We start from the raw sequence: 16,131 nt of genomic DNA, 5'->3' as shown, positions 1-16,131 counted from the left end.
CTTTTAGTGGGACCGCTCGTGCCGGTGTTTTCAGAGCAACGCCATCTGGCAACGCTGGGGCCAAAAAGCATTAGCGGCAAAAAAAATAAATTTTTTGCCTTTACGTTGGCGTAAAAGTTCTGTCGCACAACAATTACAAAGCTCGGCCAGCTTGGTTGGTAAGCGTTCCGTTCGAGATCCGCTAGTAATTCCGGGAGCAGTGCGATCCTGTCTCGCTGTCCTGCAATATTTTTGCAAAACGGCACATTGTTGTGTTTGTTGTTTTTCGTGTTTATTTGCGGTTGCGCCTGTGTGTGTGTGTGTGTGTGGTAGGTTGTGTTTTGGTATCCAGAGTGAGTTCATCCAAAAAAAAAGCGAAAAAAATAGGAAAAGGAATGGAAAATGTTATATGTTGAAAATATTATATTTGGGTCAAATCTTTGTGTGCGTGTGTGGGTGTATTTAACACACTCTTTCTCTTCCTCCTTAATTTCCTTTCGCCTTACTTTCGTTTTCGGTGCTTTGATGCTTTGTTGTTGTTTTTGCTGCACGCGCTTCTTCTGCCGGCGCAACTAATTCGATTTATTTATAAAACGTAGATTTATACACGTCGAGATATTTCGCTCTAAACAAATGCAAGCAAAATAATACGAATGTGTGTGTGTGTGGTTTGACCTTCGTGCAATTTTCCAATTAGAAAGGGGGAAGATGACAAGGAGGACATGGACATGCTCCATGCTCCTGTGATAATCCAATCAGATTGCTATTGGTATTCTCCCCAGCCTTAACTCAATTTGCCGAGCAACAAGCACTTACGGTTTTAAAACAATTACCCTTGGCCACTTACAGTTTGAAAGCTTTTCAACCAGGCAATTTACCTTCTCCGTCTCTGTCTCCTTTCCATTTGTTGTTTTCTACATTTCCCTGTCACTTCTCACCTTTGCAGCACAGGAGCGGAGCGGAGGCGGCGGAAAACGGGAGAAAAACAAACCAAAAGACACGGCAAATCAGAAATCAGTCTAGTCAACAAAAGCAGACCAAATGAGCACGCACTTCGGGACTAACGAGCAGCACAAACTAAGCCAAAAATAAAGCTAAAGATAAAAGAGAGGCAGCAGAAAGCAGCAGGTAACACACACGCACACTAGCGCATCCCCCCTCCCCGTACACTGAGCGAAATCGAGGCGAAAATCGGCGGCAAGATGCGGGTGGTGGCCATGGTCAGTGGCGGCAAGGACAGCTGCTACAACATGATGCAGTGCGTCGCCGAGGGCCACGAGATCGTCGCGTTGGCCAATCTGCATCCCAAGGACAGAGGTGAGTTCGCGAAGCCCAGAAAAAAAATATCTTCATATTTCAAGGTTTACCATCCTCCAAAATCCTTATAAGCATAATTCGCAATCATTTCACTTCAAAATATCAAAGAGACTAGAAAGGAAAACCTTTTGGAATTCGGAAAATTCTTTAAATTATAAATTTCCAAGGGATACGTTAATTACGATATATCAAAAATAGTGCCCTTTATATTTATTTTTACCATCATATCAAGCCTTATCATATCTTAGGGTTTACTATCCCTAAAATCCTTATAACCATAATTCGCAATCATTTCACTTCAAAATATCAAAGAGACTAGAAAGGAAAACCTTTTGGAATTCTGAATATTCTTAAAATTATAAATTTCCAAGGAATACGTTAGTTAGAAATAGTGCCCTTACTATTTACTTTTAAATACTTTTATCAAGCCTTATCATATCTTAAAGTTTACCATCCTCCAAAATCCTTATAACCATAATTCGCAATCATTTTGCAGTTTCAAATATCAAAGAGAGTAGAAATATTACCTATTGGTATTCTAAAAGTTCTTTAAATTATAAATAAGATATATAAAAAATAGGGCCCTTACTATTTATTTTTACCTTATCTTATCTTAAGGTTTACCATCTCCAAATTCCTTTACGAGTAGAGAGTAAAAATATAACCTTTCGGAATTCTGAAAATTTATAAAATTATCCTCATAGAAAAACAATTTCTAAGGTATATGTTAGTTAAGATCTATTAAAAAAGAATAACATATCTTTAAAAACAGCAAAGCAATTGTGAATTATAGTTCCTATAATACCTTTTAAATAAGATATTTTCTCTTGCAAATAGAAAAATTCTTTAAAATATTATATATCATATTCAAGGATATTAACTCTTTACCGCTCCTGGAGGAATATTAAATATTATAAATAATTTTAAAATCCATAATATAATGTAGTTGACAATTTTAGATAGCCAGATTCTATCATCTTATATTATTGCCATACTTTGTTAGTATTACTATTTGCGCAATCATTTACCAACCGATTCGCGCTGCCATTTGATCTCTTGCCGCTGTTCCAAGTCTCCAGTCTCTAGTATCTAAATTGTTACTTTCCAGACGAACTGGACAGCTTTATGTACCAGACGGTCGGCCACATGGGCATCGAGATTCTGGCCAGCGCCATGGGATTGCCGCTGTACCGGCGCGAAACCAAGGGCAAGAGCACCCAGACCGGCAAGCAGTACGTGCCCACCGATGACGACGAGGTCGAGGATCTATATAGTCTGCTGGAGACATGCAAGGTGATTGATTGCTTAATGATTGTTGCCCCCTTCCCTTTCCCTCCGCAAAGCGAACTTAGATTAAAGTTGGTGATAAGAAAACCGGGCAAATCGACTGCAATTGCTATTAATTCCCTATTATTTCGGAGCCTTTCGAATTCCGAGTAGCAGGTCACCCAATACCCATTGAAAATCTCATATTAAACCTATGGGTTCCGATATGTTTATTCCGATTGTGCCTTCTGTTTACTCGGTATTGAAATTCAAACGTAAAACTGGCATTTGTTTAGCCTACCAACTATTAGTCTGGAAATCGATTCGAATTACTTGTTTATGTCTACCCGCAAACCTGTTTGTTTTCCTAAAATCGCAAATGTGCGTTATCAGATATAGTTATATCATATAGCTTTCGATTGAAAAAGTACTTTACCGCTGTTCTAGGTTTACGTACACAGAAAAATGAGAATTGCTTTTAATGATAACTGAAAAAAATCAAGGAGTTAGAGTTTCGAAATATTTGTTTACTAGAATACATTTATTCTTGAACTTAAAACCTGAAAAGTTATCAGATAGATTTTTTAATAATTAAATTAATTAATCATTTAAATCAAGAAATAGGGTATTATTTTTTGCACTGTGTCAATAAATATTTGTTTACTAGAATACATTAATTCTTGATCGATTTTAATAATTAAATTAGTTAATCATTTAAATCAAGGAATAGGGTATTATTTTTTGCACTGTGTCAAGTGTTTGTAGGGCTATCAGATCGGGGATTTCGGTTCGTGTATCCGCGCTTGTTGTGCCGTGTCCTTGGATTCCCTGGCTCGTGCCCACTCATCCTCGCTCCTCATCAATCAACTGCAGCTCGGATTGCAACTGCAACCACAAACCGCTCCGTAATTGGGTGGCACATCCACTTCTACATCCATTTGCGGTGGGAAGTCGCCGGGCGGTAATCTTATCGCGATGCCCGGCCAATCGAGACGGGACGAACTGTTGCCGTGCACGTGAACCAACCGACCGACCGACCGGGTTGAATAAAAATCATTAAAAACAAAATATTATAATAAAAAAAACGGCAGCGAAAAACCAAAACAATAACAAAACGAGTAAGAGTACCTATGTTTATTTACCCCTTGATATTGGAAAAAGAAATTTGGAACCGGCCTTATGATGATGATTACAGTTTGTCCGGCACTGGGCCTTAATAGCCGCCGGCTATCACAGTTGCTCGCAAACTGTAATTACATTTTTGCATTCCTTTAGCTGATATCGCAAAATGACTGGCTTTATTATAATTTCGCTTTATTTTTACTCGTCGCTTGCATTACAATTCGATCTGCCCTGAGCTGATAGGAAATTAATTACATTCGGAAAATCCCATGTATAAGAACTCGAGCCGTGCGTTGTTTTTTAAGAGCTTTATTAGCTAAAAATAAGTAGTATCAATGTTATAAATTATTTTTAAAGGAGGTTATAATTATGAAAAGGTTCTATACTTATTTCAAGCTACATATTATATCAGATTTCTTCGTATAATAAATTATCCTATATATACTAACTTATACCTTTCATTTACCTCCATTCACAGCACGAACTTCAGGTGGATGCGGTGGCCGTGGGCGCCATCCTGTCGGACTACCAACGCGTGCGTGTGGAGAACGTGTGCAGCCGCCTGAACCTGATATCCCTGGCCTACCTGTGGAGGAGAGATCAGACTGAATTGCTGCAGGAGATGATCGACTGCCAGGTGCACGCCATCATCATCAAGGTATTAAATGAGTCGACTATTGCCCACCGATTTCCATAAAGAAAACACAAAAAACACCTTCGATGGCTGGCATATTTGGAAGAAACTTTAGGATCTTTACAGTTATTGATGAGCTATAGGTTTCATAATCGTATCGAATACCATTTTCACGACCTGCTGAATTCCTCAGCCGAGTTGAGTTGTCGCTTGTGCTAAATTTAGCCCATCTAAACAAACAAACGCTCGAGTTGCTCAGCTGAAAATGATCTATTTCACCTGAATCCCACTTCACTTGCCCATATGCAACGTTTGTAAAGTAAAATACTTTGCTGTTTGCCCATCAATTTGAATCTTCGGCCTGTATTGTACTTGAATTAACATTAATAGCGTCGTAAAATTTGCTACTACTATTTATTTGCAAATGAAGAAAGAAAGGCTAGATGAAGAAATCATTTTATAATGTAGGTTAGAATGAGAAAGACTACTAAAATTCTATTTAAAATAATGATAGAAAAGAACTAATTGTTAAATGCATCCTACAAAATAGAGCTTGAAAAAAAATATCGACAGTTTCGCTTTAATCGATCCTATCGAATCAATATTGCCAAAATATCGAAAATATCGATAATTTGCAAGCTCTCTAGAATGAGAAATACTACTAAAATTCTATGCAAAATAAAAAAGATAAGAATTAAATGTTAAATGCATCCTACAAAAAAAGCTTGAAACAAAATCGACAGTTTCCCTTCAATCGATATAATCGAATCGTTATTGCCAAAATATCGAAAAGAAATCAAATCAATGATGAAAACTACTAAAATTTTATTTAAAATAAAAAGAGAAAATAATTAAATGTTAAATGCATCCTACAAAATGAAGCTTGAAGAAGTATAGACAGTTTCCCTTTAGTACATCGCTATTATCGAATCAAAATATCGAAACTATCGATTAGCTTTACTTCAAAACCCCCGTAAATCCGCCATCCCTCGAAGGTGTTTTCCATGTCACAATTTAGCCCCCGCTTAACCATCCTTGGCCAACGACATGCAACATCTCCCCCGATATCCCCGACACACAGGTGGCTGCCCTGGGCCTCGTGCCGGATCGACACCTGGGCAAGTCGCTGCGCGAGATGCAGCCGCACCTGCTGAAGATGCGCGACAAGTACGGACTGAATGTGTGCGGCGAGGGCGGCGAGTACGAGACCTTCACGCTGGACTGCCCGCTCTTCCGGCAGCGCATCGTGGTGGAGGACATCCAGACGATCATCAGCAGTGCCGATCCCATCTGCCCGGTGGGCTACATCAACTTCACCAAGCTGACGCTGCAGCCAAAGGAGGCGGCGGGCGCATCCAGCAGCGGCGGCGGCGGCGGCGGCAGCGAGGTGGTGTTCGTTAAGCGTTCACTCGACTACATTAGCGATCTGAACGAGTCGACGTACAGCGACCTCAGCGATCCGGACTTCAGCGAAACGGAGCTGGAGCTGATCGAGAAGGAGACGCGGCTGCGCGAGTCGCTCAGCCAGAGCGAGCTGATATCGCGCAGCAACTCCTTTGGCCGCCACCTGGCCGCCACCGCCTCCTCGCCGATACCCATTGTCACGAAGAGCGCCAGCGTCGACGAGCCCACAGGCGGAGGAGGAGGCGGAGGAGGACCGCCGATCTGTTCCGCCTCGGCCTGTGCCTCCATGCTGCTGACCACCACCGCCACCAACGCCGCCGACGGCCTGAGCAGCCTGGCCAGCTCGCAGAGCCACGGCGGTGGCCATGGGCTCGGCAGCAGCACGGCCGCCGTGTGCGGCTCGCTGTCGCTGGCCATCTCCTCGCTTGGGCTCAGCGCCAATACCTGCTGCCATCCGGGAGGAGGAGGAGTTGGAATCGGAGTAGGAGCACCTTTGGCCACCACACAGCCGCCCAGTCCGCTGAAGTACGAGCGGGAATTCCGTCCACTAGCCAACGAGGCCAGAGCGGCCATCAATGCCAAGGGCTGGATGTGGCTGGCGGGCATACAGGGTATCCGAAAAGAGTCTCTATAGCATCTCTAAACTATCTTTTCTTAAAAGCAAGGTGGTCATTTGAGACTAGAAATTAGATAAAATAAATTAAATTAAAATTGGATTAGTTGAGGATTTATATTTTTTTATTAATATTTTTCTTTAATTTACTCATGTTTTGGAGTAAAAGTGGAACTTAAACCTCAATTTTTGTAACTATTTAATTTTTAAATATTTTAAATTAGATAACATAAATAAAATTAAATTAAAATAAGATTTGATAAGGCATTATATTTTTTGTTCAATATTTTGCATTAATTTACTTATGTTTTCAAGTAAAAATGCAAATTAAATCTCCATAATTGTAACAATTTAATTTTTAAATATTTTAAAATAGATAAAATAAATTAAATTAAATTAAAAATAGATTAGTTAAGGAATTATATTTTTTTTTATTAATATTTTTCATTAATTTACTCATGTTTTGGTGTAACAGTGCAAATTAAATCTCGATTTTAGTAACTATTTAATTTTTAAATATTTTAAATAGCTTTTTTCAAGTGACCACCTTGTTTTTCAACCTCTTTGTCTCAACTACAACATGACTAATAACCCTCTACCTAATCCCTTTATAGGCTCCGGTTCGGAGGGCATTGAGCAGGGCATGCAGCAGGCCCTGGACACGCTGGGCGAGATGTGCCAGGCCAAGGGCTACGATCTGCAGGACCTGTGCTACGTCACGCTCTACGTGCGCTCCATCGGCGAGTATCCGGCGCTGAATCGCGTCTACCATCGCGCCTTCGACTTCCACAATCCGCCGACGCGCGTCTGCGTCGAGTGTCCGCTGCCCGACGGCTGCCACGTGGTGATGGAGGCCATTGCCTACCGCCAGCCGGTGGCCGGTGCCATTTCGAGTGCCGAGGAGCGGGACCGCGAGGGCGAGGAGACGGCGGCGGCCCTGCTCAACGGGCGTCGCAACACGATGCATGTGCAGGGCATCTCGCACTGGGCGCCGGCCAACATTGGGCCCTACAGCCAGTCGACCAGGGTGAGAAGAGTAGCAGTCTAGGGGATCCAGGGGATTAAGCTCTTAAGATTATACCAAAAAAGTTTCAAGTCAATCGGATAAAAACTTTAGAAGTTATGCTAAAATAAGTACCCTAACCTCTAAGACTTTAGGTGCGTAAGTGCATCTTTAAGTTGGTTTTTTGTCGAAACCACGTTTCGAAAGTCCTTGTTCATCGGCATTTCTAAACGGCTCAACCGATCGTTTTCAAATTTGTCGCATATTTTTCTGGGAAGAAGGTGAAAAACGCATTTTTAACTTTGGAATATCGAAAAAAATTCTAAATGACACCTAATAATATATAAAAGGTTTGAATTAAATCCTTTCAACCAGTTTTTATAGAAAAAACTTCAAAGTTAGTAGATTTTTTGGTGCCATTTTTCTATCATATTAAATAACTGATACTAATTCGTAATTCCTTGCAGATTGGCGACATCACGTACATCTCCGGCCAGATCGCCTTGGTGCCCGGCAGCATGACAATTATCGAGGGCGGCATCCGTCCGCAGTGCAAGCTCACGCTGCGCCACATCAGTCGCATTGCCAAGGCGATGAACGCCCACGGTCAGCTGCGGGATGTGGTGCACGGCATCTGCTTTGTGACCCATCCGGCCTTCATTGGGGAGGCACGTCGCCAGTGGGAGCGTCGCACCACCAATGCGATCATGGACTACATTGTGCTGCCGGCGCTGCCGCGAGAGGCGCTCGTGGAATGGCAGGTGTGGGCGCACACCCACAACGATCGTTTCGACTGTGAGACAGCAGAGAGAAATCGTTTCCCCATAGCTTACTATTAATTATTTTATAATCTCTCGCAGACGAGGAGACTGGCTGCTCGGTGGGTGACTACACCATCTCGATACGACGTCGCTGGAACTACGAGAACAACTGTGCGGCCATCGTTTGCTACGTATCCACCGGTTTGGCCTCGTCCACCACCCAACTGACCCAGCTGAGCGACGACATCCTGGGCAACCACTGCCGCCTGGCGCAATCGGTTAGTGCCGAGCATCTGGACGAGATTCTCACCTATGTGGTCAATCGCCTGCTGAAGGACTATCCGCTGGCCAAGAAGCAGCCGACGAATAATTCGGGAACACCGCCGGCCACGCCCACGCAGCCGGGCGGAGCGGGCGGAGATCAGCAGCAGCCTGTGCCGGCGATCCATCTGAAATTGTTCTACCAAGTGAACGCCGCACCGGCCACGGATCTGCTGCTCCAGGCGCTGCACGATTTCCGTGTGAAGTGCCAGGAAACGGCCGCCATTGTCTACACAGTGCTGCCCGCCTGCAGCCTGCACAACTTCAGTACGTTCCTGTCCATTTGCGGAGTGAGGCACGAGTAGGAGCCGCACGCAGGGAGTTGGAGGATGATGATAGTGAGGAGGAAAATGATGAAACAATTTGCTGCCACCGCACCAAGCAGAACACAGAATATATATATATATACACCACTATATATACACAGAAATATGTATAATGGATGGGTCTCCATTTCGCATTGGCAGAAAGTAATCTTTGGATAATTCCGAGCCAGTTGGCTTTTATATCAAATATTTATGATTTCTTTTAAATTCGTCTAATGTCTGTTGTCAATGGGAATTCTTTTCCAATTACAAGTTTTTCCCAGTAAGATATTTAACATGTTCAGGGCCAACTGCCGAGTATTATCCAGAGTTTGCTTACTGTCCCACCCATTTTCAGTTTGCAAAGAACACAAATAGACCCAATTAAATGTAAAATCAGCTTGCCCTTTGTTGATATTGTTAACTAGCAGATGATCCTAAGATCGAGAAGATACCGTAGAGCCTGCATGCTGTATCTGTATCCATAGAATAGCTCACTTCGTGTCGCAGTTTCGGACCAAACTCTCACAAAAAAAACCAAAACATTCAAAACGGATCTATGCAACTCAAGTGTTTCAGCAACTAGCGAAGGAAAACCAAGCATACAAATTCAATTTAAAGCAACTTTATATATTATATACGAAAAAGAAAAAGCAAAAGCAAACCATTTTTGTGCACTCTATTGCCCAAGAAAATGCAAAAGAAACAAACCAACAAACAACTGTAACTATACTCTTATACAAACTATTAACTATTAACCGTTTTTCGATGTGCTTTTCTTTACGCTCCGATTTTTTATATATATACATATATAAATGTACATCTCAGCGATTTTTCTTCATTTTCAAATAGCCACAAACTTTTGACCAAACAAAAAAAACACTCAAAAACGACAGCATTGTAAAGCAATTGATTTTTATATGTCGTTAAGCTTTAAAAATACTGTGGAGAGCAGATGATGTGGCCCATTCTTCGACCACGTCGCATCATTTTCATTATCAATAATCCGAATGTAGCAAATTCGCCATAGAGAACCTAGTTTGTATCATCTTTTTTTTATTTTTGTTTTAATAGATATCGAAATTACCGACTAGAGATTATCGAATGTGTTGCTTAAAGTACCACATGTCCATAGTTTTTCCTGCACAATCTGCGACAGAAAACAAACACGATTTTGGTTGGATTCCACACCAAAATTTGGTCAACATATACTTTTATAATGTAAAGTACGATACGATATCGATGGGGCGCTGAGCGGGGGAATGATAAAAAAAGATTATTACATGCTATTATGTATTGTTATGAAAAAATATATTGATATTGATTGAGTGTCATTACAAAAGTCGAAAAAAAACCAAAGAAACACTGGGCGTTTTTATTATATTCTCGGGCGGATGCGACCTGATAAGCTGAACGGCTCAAGAACTCGCTATATGTATGTGGAATACTGTGGAATCAGTCTTATCGGCAGTACACTGATTTATGGAAAATATCATTTCAAATGAAGATCGACGAAATGCCTGGAAATTGCCAGATATACGTGGACTTCGGGGCAACGCTTTAATGTGTAATTTGGACTAACCGAAATCTTATTCATGACATATTTTTGACACAGACTGAAGAATCTTATGCGTGGCTTTTCATTCCAAATGAAGATTGACGAAATTGCTGATTTTTTTTTAGATATGTATGGGTTTTATATAGTCAAGCCATTAACATTTTTAACAAAATTATCACAATGGATACTATCATTTTTAATGAAGATTATCTGAATTGTTGAAAACTGCGAAATATAATTGCTTTAAATTACCACAACATATTTTTCGTGTCGACATTCTAGAATATGCTCGACAAATCAAGAGTTTCAATATAATGTGGAATTTAACTTATCTGCATTTATGAATAATGGGTAAACAAATTTAAAAAAAAATCAGAATTAAATAAACATTTTTTATTTATTTTTTCCATTTCCGCCTGTGTTTTTAAATATACCAATATTAATAGCAGACTATTAATTAATTAACTATATAAAAAGGTTTCACTTAGATTGATGGTTTGAATATTTACATATATGCAATATGTAATATCCTAAATATGACAATATTTTTTGTTATTAATAATTAAAATGCTAAATGCAAAGACCAGAATATCATCAAAAACATTTCAAATAAAAATGAGTTTTTTTTTAAATTAAAAACAAATGCTAGAACAATTTTTTAGATTTTTGATAACCAAGGTTAATATTTAAAAACCAAGTATTTTTCATTAGGGTACTCTGTTTGCTGTTTAATAATAGCTTCGAAATATACATATATTTTTAGTCAGTACTTTAAAGTTTGAAGTACAGATATTTCGAAAATTGGTCAATAATTACGCCCCACTTAAGTAACGGTAAACATCCAGATCCAGCTGGAAGCTTAACGGTAAACCTGGGGCAACGTACACGTCAGTGGTCGCGTCTTTCTTGAAGCAAACACATATTTGCATCAGACAAACACCAAAAAAAGAAGGCCAAACCTCTTACTCTCTCCTCTCCGAAAATGTTTGGGTAAACAAATAGTGAAAAGCTCGGAGAGAGTGAGAAACCCCTTCGGTGGGCGGTACCACGTCAGTGATAGGGGTGGAGTATTTTTAAAAAACCATCGATTAAAATTTAATTTAAAAATAAAATCTAACAGTTTTATAGTAAAAAATAAAACAAAATCAAAGTTACCAATTGTTATTTGTATTCTTTACTTTTATAATATATAACAAGGCATGTAAATAATATTTGTTACGACATTCTTTAAACTAATTTTATTACACTAAATATATATTTAGCATTCTGTAATTCAGAATTAATTTATGTAAAATAAATGTACTTAAGGTACATATAAATATGGAGCTTCCAGTACAAAATAATAGAATTAAATATTATTTTTAGAGCCTTAAATAATATATAATATCTCCACAATCTTTTCTTACTTTTTTTCATTTTTGTTTACCCAAACTTTTTTATAACGAGATATTCTTGTTCGATTTATTCGATTACCAAGACCTATCGATGTTTCCAGAAGGGGAACAACATCGACACGTCAGTGGTACGTGGGAGCAAGAGCAATAAATAGCCGGGGGATGTAGCGAACTACGTTTCGAGAGCTGGTGTAATTTGTAGCCTACGTAGAGCACGCGCTGGTTCCGGCATGAGTTACCAGTAGAGGGGGGTCGGGGATAGGTTTTAAGAACGCTGCTACTTGCTCTATAGACGAACAACAAAATCTTATTACTTCGCGTGCTAAAGGGTACGAGGATCTCCACAGGACTAATGGACCGGACTATTGACTAGCAAAGGACAGATAAGGACGAACAAGGATGTAGTGCCTTTATGTCAGCGGTTGTTCAAGCTGACTTGCCCTCCCTACCATGATCACCATCGACCAGATATATTTATGGCGATCCCTAAAAGGCGACTACACTTTACACGACAGATAACATTCGACGACGCATGGCTTCCCTATGGACTCTACTCAACTTTAGACAACATTATAAATTTTATTTTTAAACATAGAATAATCCTATTAACTGACAAAATTTAATTCTAAACAAGAGCATTAGGATCCTAAGAAGTGATTAACATATAGATTGAACTTAAAATTGCGAATTTAATGAATAAAAATTAAATTTAGCGATCGCTGAATATTTCAGTGCTCATGTATATAACATCTAGCTTTTACATGAAATAATACAAATGTAGAGAGCGGGTATAATGGGTGTAGGTATGTAAAATTATGGCATGATATGTGTGGCTTAAAACTTTATATTATTGAGCAGGGAGTTGTGGTTTGGGCTTTATGGGGAGGACATTTTTTTGGAGTTTGTAGTTTCTTTAAATTTTTTTTTTTTTTATTACAGCATTTAAGTGAGGGGTGAATTTTTTATTTTGTAACAAGTTAAATTTTCTCTTTAGACTTTTGTTCTATTTAAAAAGGGTAGTTGAGATTCTTATGACATTAAATCGACTCACTTTGTTTTCCCACGAAGAAGCGCTTCTCGAAGGGGGCCTGTGAAAGAGAACCTCAACTACATAAGAGATCGCTAGCGTTACTCTCACTCGCCTTACTCGTACTCTACAGCGGTACGGTACTCTGCCGTTAAGACATGGGAGAGGGAAGGGAAAAGTACATGGGAAGACGGGACTGCTCAGCTCTAATGCATATTTTCCCTGTTATTGACCTACTCTCTTGATTATAACTATTCTCTTAAAACTACTTAAACTAAAATTCAGCTTCAATCTGCTTCTAGTGGCGTATAATGACGCGTAAAATTCGAAACTTTAAGTTTTAAATGTAATTCGAAATGATTTAGTATTTGAGGGGTTGATTAATTCATTTTTTTTTTGTCTTCTTGGGCTATATTTCCCTACGGCTTACGGATTGTATTGCCGGTAAATGGACCCTAGCCTAAATTTTGTTGGCTACTGGGCTATTCTACAACATATAAACGTAGATGTAGAAAGTAGAAAAAATATGTAGATAATGATAATAAAATATGTAGATAATAAATAAATCAAATTCTCGGCGCTATTGTCGCTGCTGAGGGATCTCGGATTCTGCTGCTGCTGCTGGTGCTGATTGATCGGTTGATGGATATATAACTTCACTCCTGTTGGCGCTTTTGTTCTCCAGACGCCTCTTACGCCCAAGCCTGGCTTTTGGCGGACCGGGGTTATGTAATTAGGTGCCACCTAAAAACATTACGGCGTTCAAACACCACTTTATCAACTTCTCGCACTCAAAAAACTTACCCACTAGGGGTTGGCACTTTAGCACTTGTGTTTTTTTTTTGGTTTTTAAGCCACTTGTAACGGCGATTGCCGGGAATTTTGGAAATTTTGGATTTCCTTTAATTTGTGTAACTTTGATCTTTGCACTTGCAACTAACTTCTTCTTCGATCCACTGGTAATTTTGGTGTGACTCCAAACGAAATTGACTTCGGGTCGGGACCCTGAGTCCGACCTGTAGCTCAAGCCTACTCACCAATTTGGTGAAGTTTTGGGAGTTCTGGCTCAAGAGACTATATTTTCTACTAAACCATGTAGACCAAACTCTGTTGCCTACTTTTGGGCCGAAAGCAATCTTAGCCAAAAGACAAGCAATCCTACAGTTCCCCCCCACCAAAATCTCACTTGGGGTGAGCTATCGACACAAGGGAGATCCCAGCTTGTCTTATTGTCGCAAGTCTTTCGCGTGGTATTTGCCAATTAACCTTCCCTGGAGGTCCTCAATTTCATAATAGGCCAAACCCAGTTTTTTTCGGATCCTAGACTTTATAAAAACCGGTGCTAGCTTTGAGCTAAAACCCTTTGCGAAGTTGCTTTGCTGGAAGTTCCGGCGAAAGACCTCTTGACCCGGTCTGTAAGACACAATTCGGCTCCGCAAGTTATAAGCCCTTTCATTCCTTTCCCTTTGGGCTTCCATCGAATCCTGAGCCGTACGCCTTATTATGTCTCGCGAGTCATCCTTACTGAACTGTACATTTCTATCCTCTAGCAATCCTAGCTCCCTAATGATTTTATATGATTTTCCATCTACTACCATGTGCTGCCCAAAAACCATTCTGTACGGTGTCGTTTTTATGGCCGAATGAAAACTTGACCTCAACGCGCAACAGATGCTACTAAGTTTACTATCCCAGTTCTTTTGACTCAGATCTATGTACGCCTTGATGGCAGCTAACACCGATCTATTGACCCTTTCTGAGGCGTTGGCTTGTGGAGCGTAAATCGCCGTATAGGAGTGTGCGATCCCATATCTCTCAAGTAAAGCGTTGAACGCCACTGATTTGAACTGCACTCCATTATCGGAAATAATAGTTTCCGGTACGCCAAAACAATGGAAGATTTCTTTTTCAAGGAATGGAAGAATAGCCTCTGTCGTAAATTTCTTTACGGCTTTCAGAAAGGGAAACTTTGAAGCATGATCGACTACAATAAAAAGCCCTATATGCCCTTCCGAGCTACGCGGATACGGCCCTAAAAAGTCGACGTAGAGCCTTTGAAAAATCCTTTCAGATTGGCCAGTATTTCCCAAGGCTGGTCTCAAAGTCTGACTGGGATGCTTTGTTGTCTTGCACACTTCGCACCTATTGACAAAATCTTTTACATCTACCGCTAAATTTGGCCAATAGAAATATCTTCTCAAGTTTTCTAACATTTTGGCTATGCCACAGTGTGCTGCTAAGGGATCTTCATGCGTTTTTTTTAACAAATCTGGAACTAGCTCTTTAGGAAGCCACAGCTTCCAACAGGATTCATCTGCCACTTTCTCGTCTGCAGCGTGCTCAGCGCGACGATAAACAAATCCGTTGCTGACCTTAACCTCACCTAATTGTTGTACTCCTGTGGAAATAGCTGCTTTTAGATCTTCGTAATTTTTCCCTTTAAACTCACTGGCATCCATATCCACTAAACTAGATATTTCCAAGCCCGAAAGGTCTTCCGTAAAAGTCCTTGACAAGGCGTCTGGTACTACATTTTGACTTCCTTTTCTATGGCTGATTTTGAACTTAAATCCCTGCAATTTTAAGGACCATCGTGCAAGACGAGAACTGAGGTCTCCCTGGGACATTAGCCACTTTAAGGACGCGTGATCGGTAATAATTGTGAACTCTTGTCCCTCCACATATGCCCTGAATTTTTTTACCGCCAAAACAGCTGCCAAACACTCCTTTTCTGTGACTGTGTAATTTGATTGACATTTGTTTAGTTTCTTGGACATAAAGGAGATTGGAACTTCGTTTCCCTCGGCGTCGTCCTGCATTAGAACCGCGCCCACTCCAGTGTTGCTTGCATCACAATGGATGGAAAAGGGAGCGTCAAAATTTGGGCTATGCAACACAGGGGCCGTACACATGTGTTCTTTCAAGATTTCAAAAGCTCGTTGAGCTTCCTCAGTCCAAGCAAATTTCTTTCTGTTTCTGAGCGTATCGGTTATTGGAGAAGCTAACGCGGCAAAGTTTTTTATGAATTTATTATACCAACCCGTCATTCCTAAGAAACGGCGAACCTGTTTCATGGAGCGAGGGCTAGGGAACTCCAGAATTGCGGATATTTTATCTGGGTCTGTGCCTACGGTTCCATGGCCAATCACATGTCCCAAGTATTTAACCTCCTTGATGCAAAAATTGCTTTTTTCTACGTTTATGGTCAATTTGGCATTTTGAAGGTGGGACGCAACCTCTTTCAGAACTTCTATATGTCTTTCAAAAGTATCTGAGACTATTAGTAAGTCGTCTAAGTACACAAACACCTCGTTCCTTAGAGACGCTGGGATCACCTTATCCATTAGCCTACACATAGTCTGGGGAGAATTAGATAGCCCAAAGGGCATAACAACAAAATGATAGAGGGGTCTTCCAGGCACTGTGA

At 40.4% G+C, this 16,131-nt stretch overlaps 1 protein-coding gene across 2 annotated transcripts; it reads left to right on the top strand.

Annotated features, from left to right (window-relative positions):
- The first annotated feature begins 3 nt into the window (after positions 1-3).
- LOC108070125 (uncharacterized) lies at positions 4-10,088 on the top strand. Of its 2 annotated transcripts, none has more exons than XM_017160461.3 (8): positions 4-158; positions 926-1,296; positions 2,405-2,589; positions 4,163-4,342; positions 5,400-6,333; positions 6,950-7,362; positions 7,806-8,133; positions 8,199-10,088. In XM_017160461.3, the coding sequence occupies exons 2-8, from the start codon at positions 1,182-1,184 to the stop codon at positions 8,723-8,725; spliced, it is 2,682 nt and encodes an 893-aa protein (XP_017015950.2). In that variant the 5' UTR covers positions 4-158; positions 926-1,181; the 3' UTR covers positions 8,726-10,088. The 2 variants fall into 2 exon arrangements, with proteins under 2 accessions (XP_017015950.2, XP_017015951.2); XM_017160462.3 differs by having other exon boundaries at positions 41-154.
- The last annotated feature ends 6,043 nt before the right edge of the window (positions 10,089-16,131 follow it).

This window comes from Drosophila takahashii, chromosome X (genome assembly GCF_030179915.1).
Source record: "Drosophila takahashii strain IR98-3 E-12201 chromosome X, DtakHiC1v2, whole genome shotgun sequence".
Taxonomy (NCBI): domain Eukaryota; kingdom Metazoa; phylum Arthropoda; class Insecta; order Diptera; family Drosophilidae; genus Drosophila; species Drosophila takahashii.
This window is presented reverse-complemented; position numbering and strand designations above follow the sequence as displayed.

Excerpts from the sequence above, each read along its gene's own strand:
- LOC108070125 (XM_017160461.3), top strand. The coding sequence starts at position 1,182 with ATGCGGGTGGTGGCCATGGTCAGTGGCGGCAAGGACAGCTGCTACAAC. Across the intron at positions 2,590-4,162 it reads GTCTGCTGGAGACATGCAAG|CACGAACTTCAGGTGGATGC; the intron begins GTGATTGATTGC and ends CTCCATTCACAG. Across the intron at positions 7,363-7,805 it reads CCTACAGCCAGTCGACCAGG|ATTGGCGACATCACGTACAT; the intron begins GTGAGAAGAGTA and ends AATTCCTTGCAG.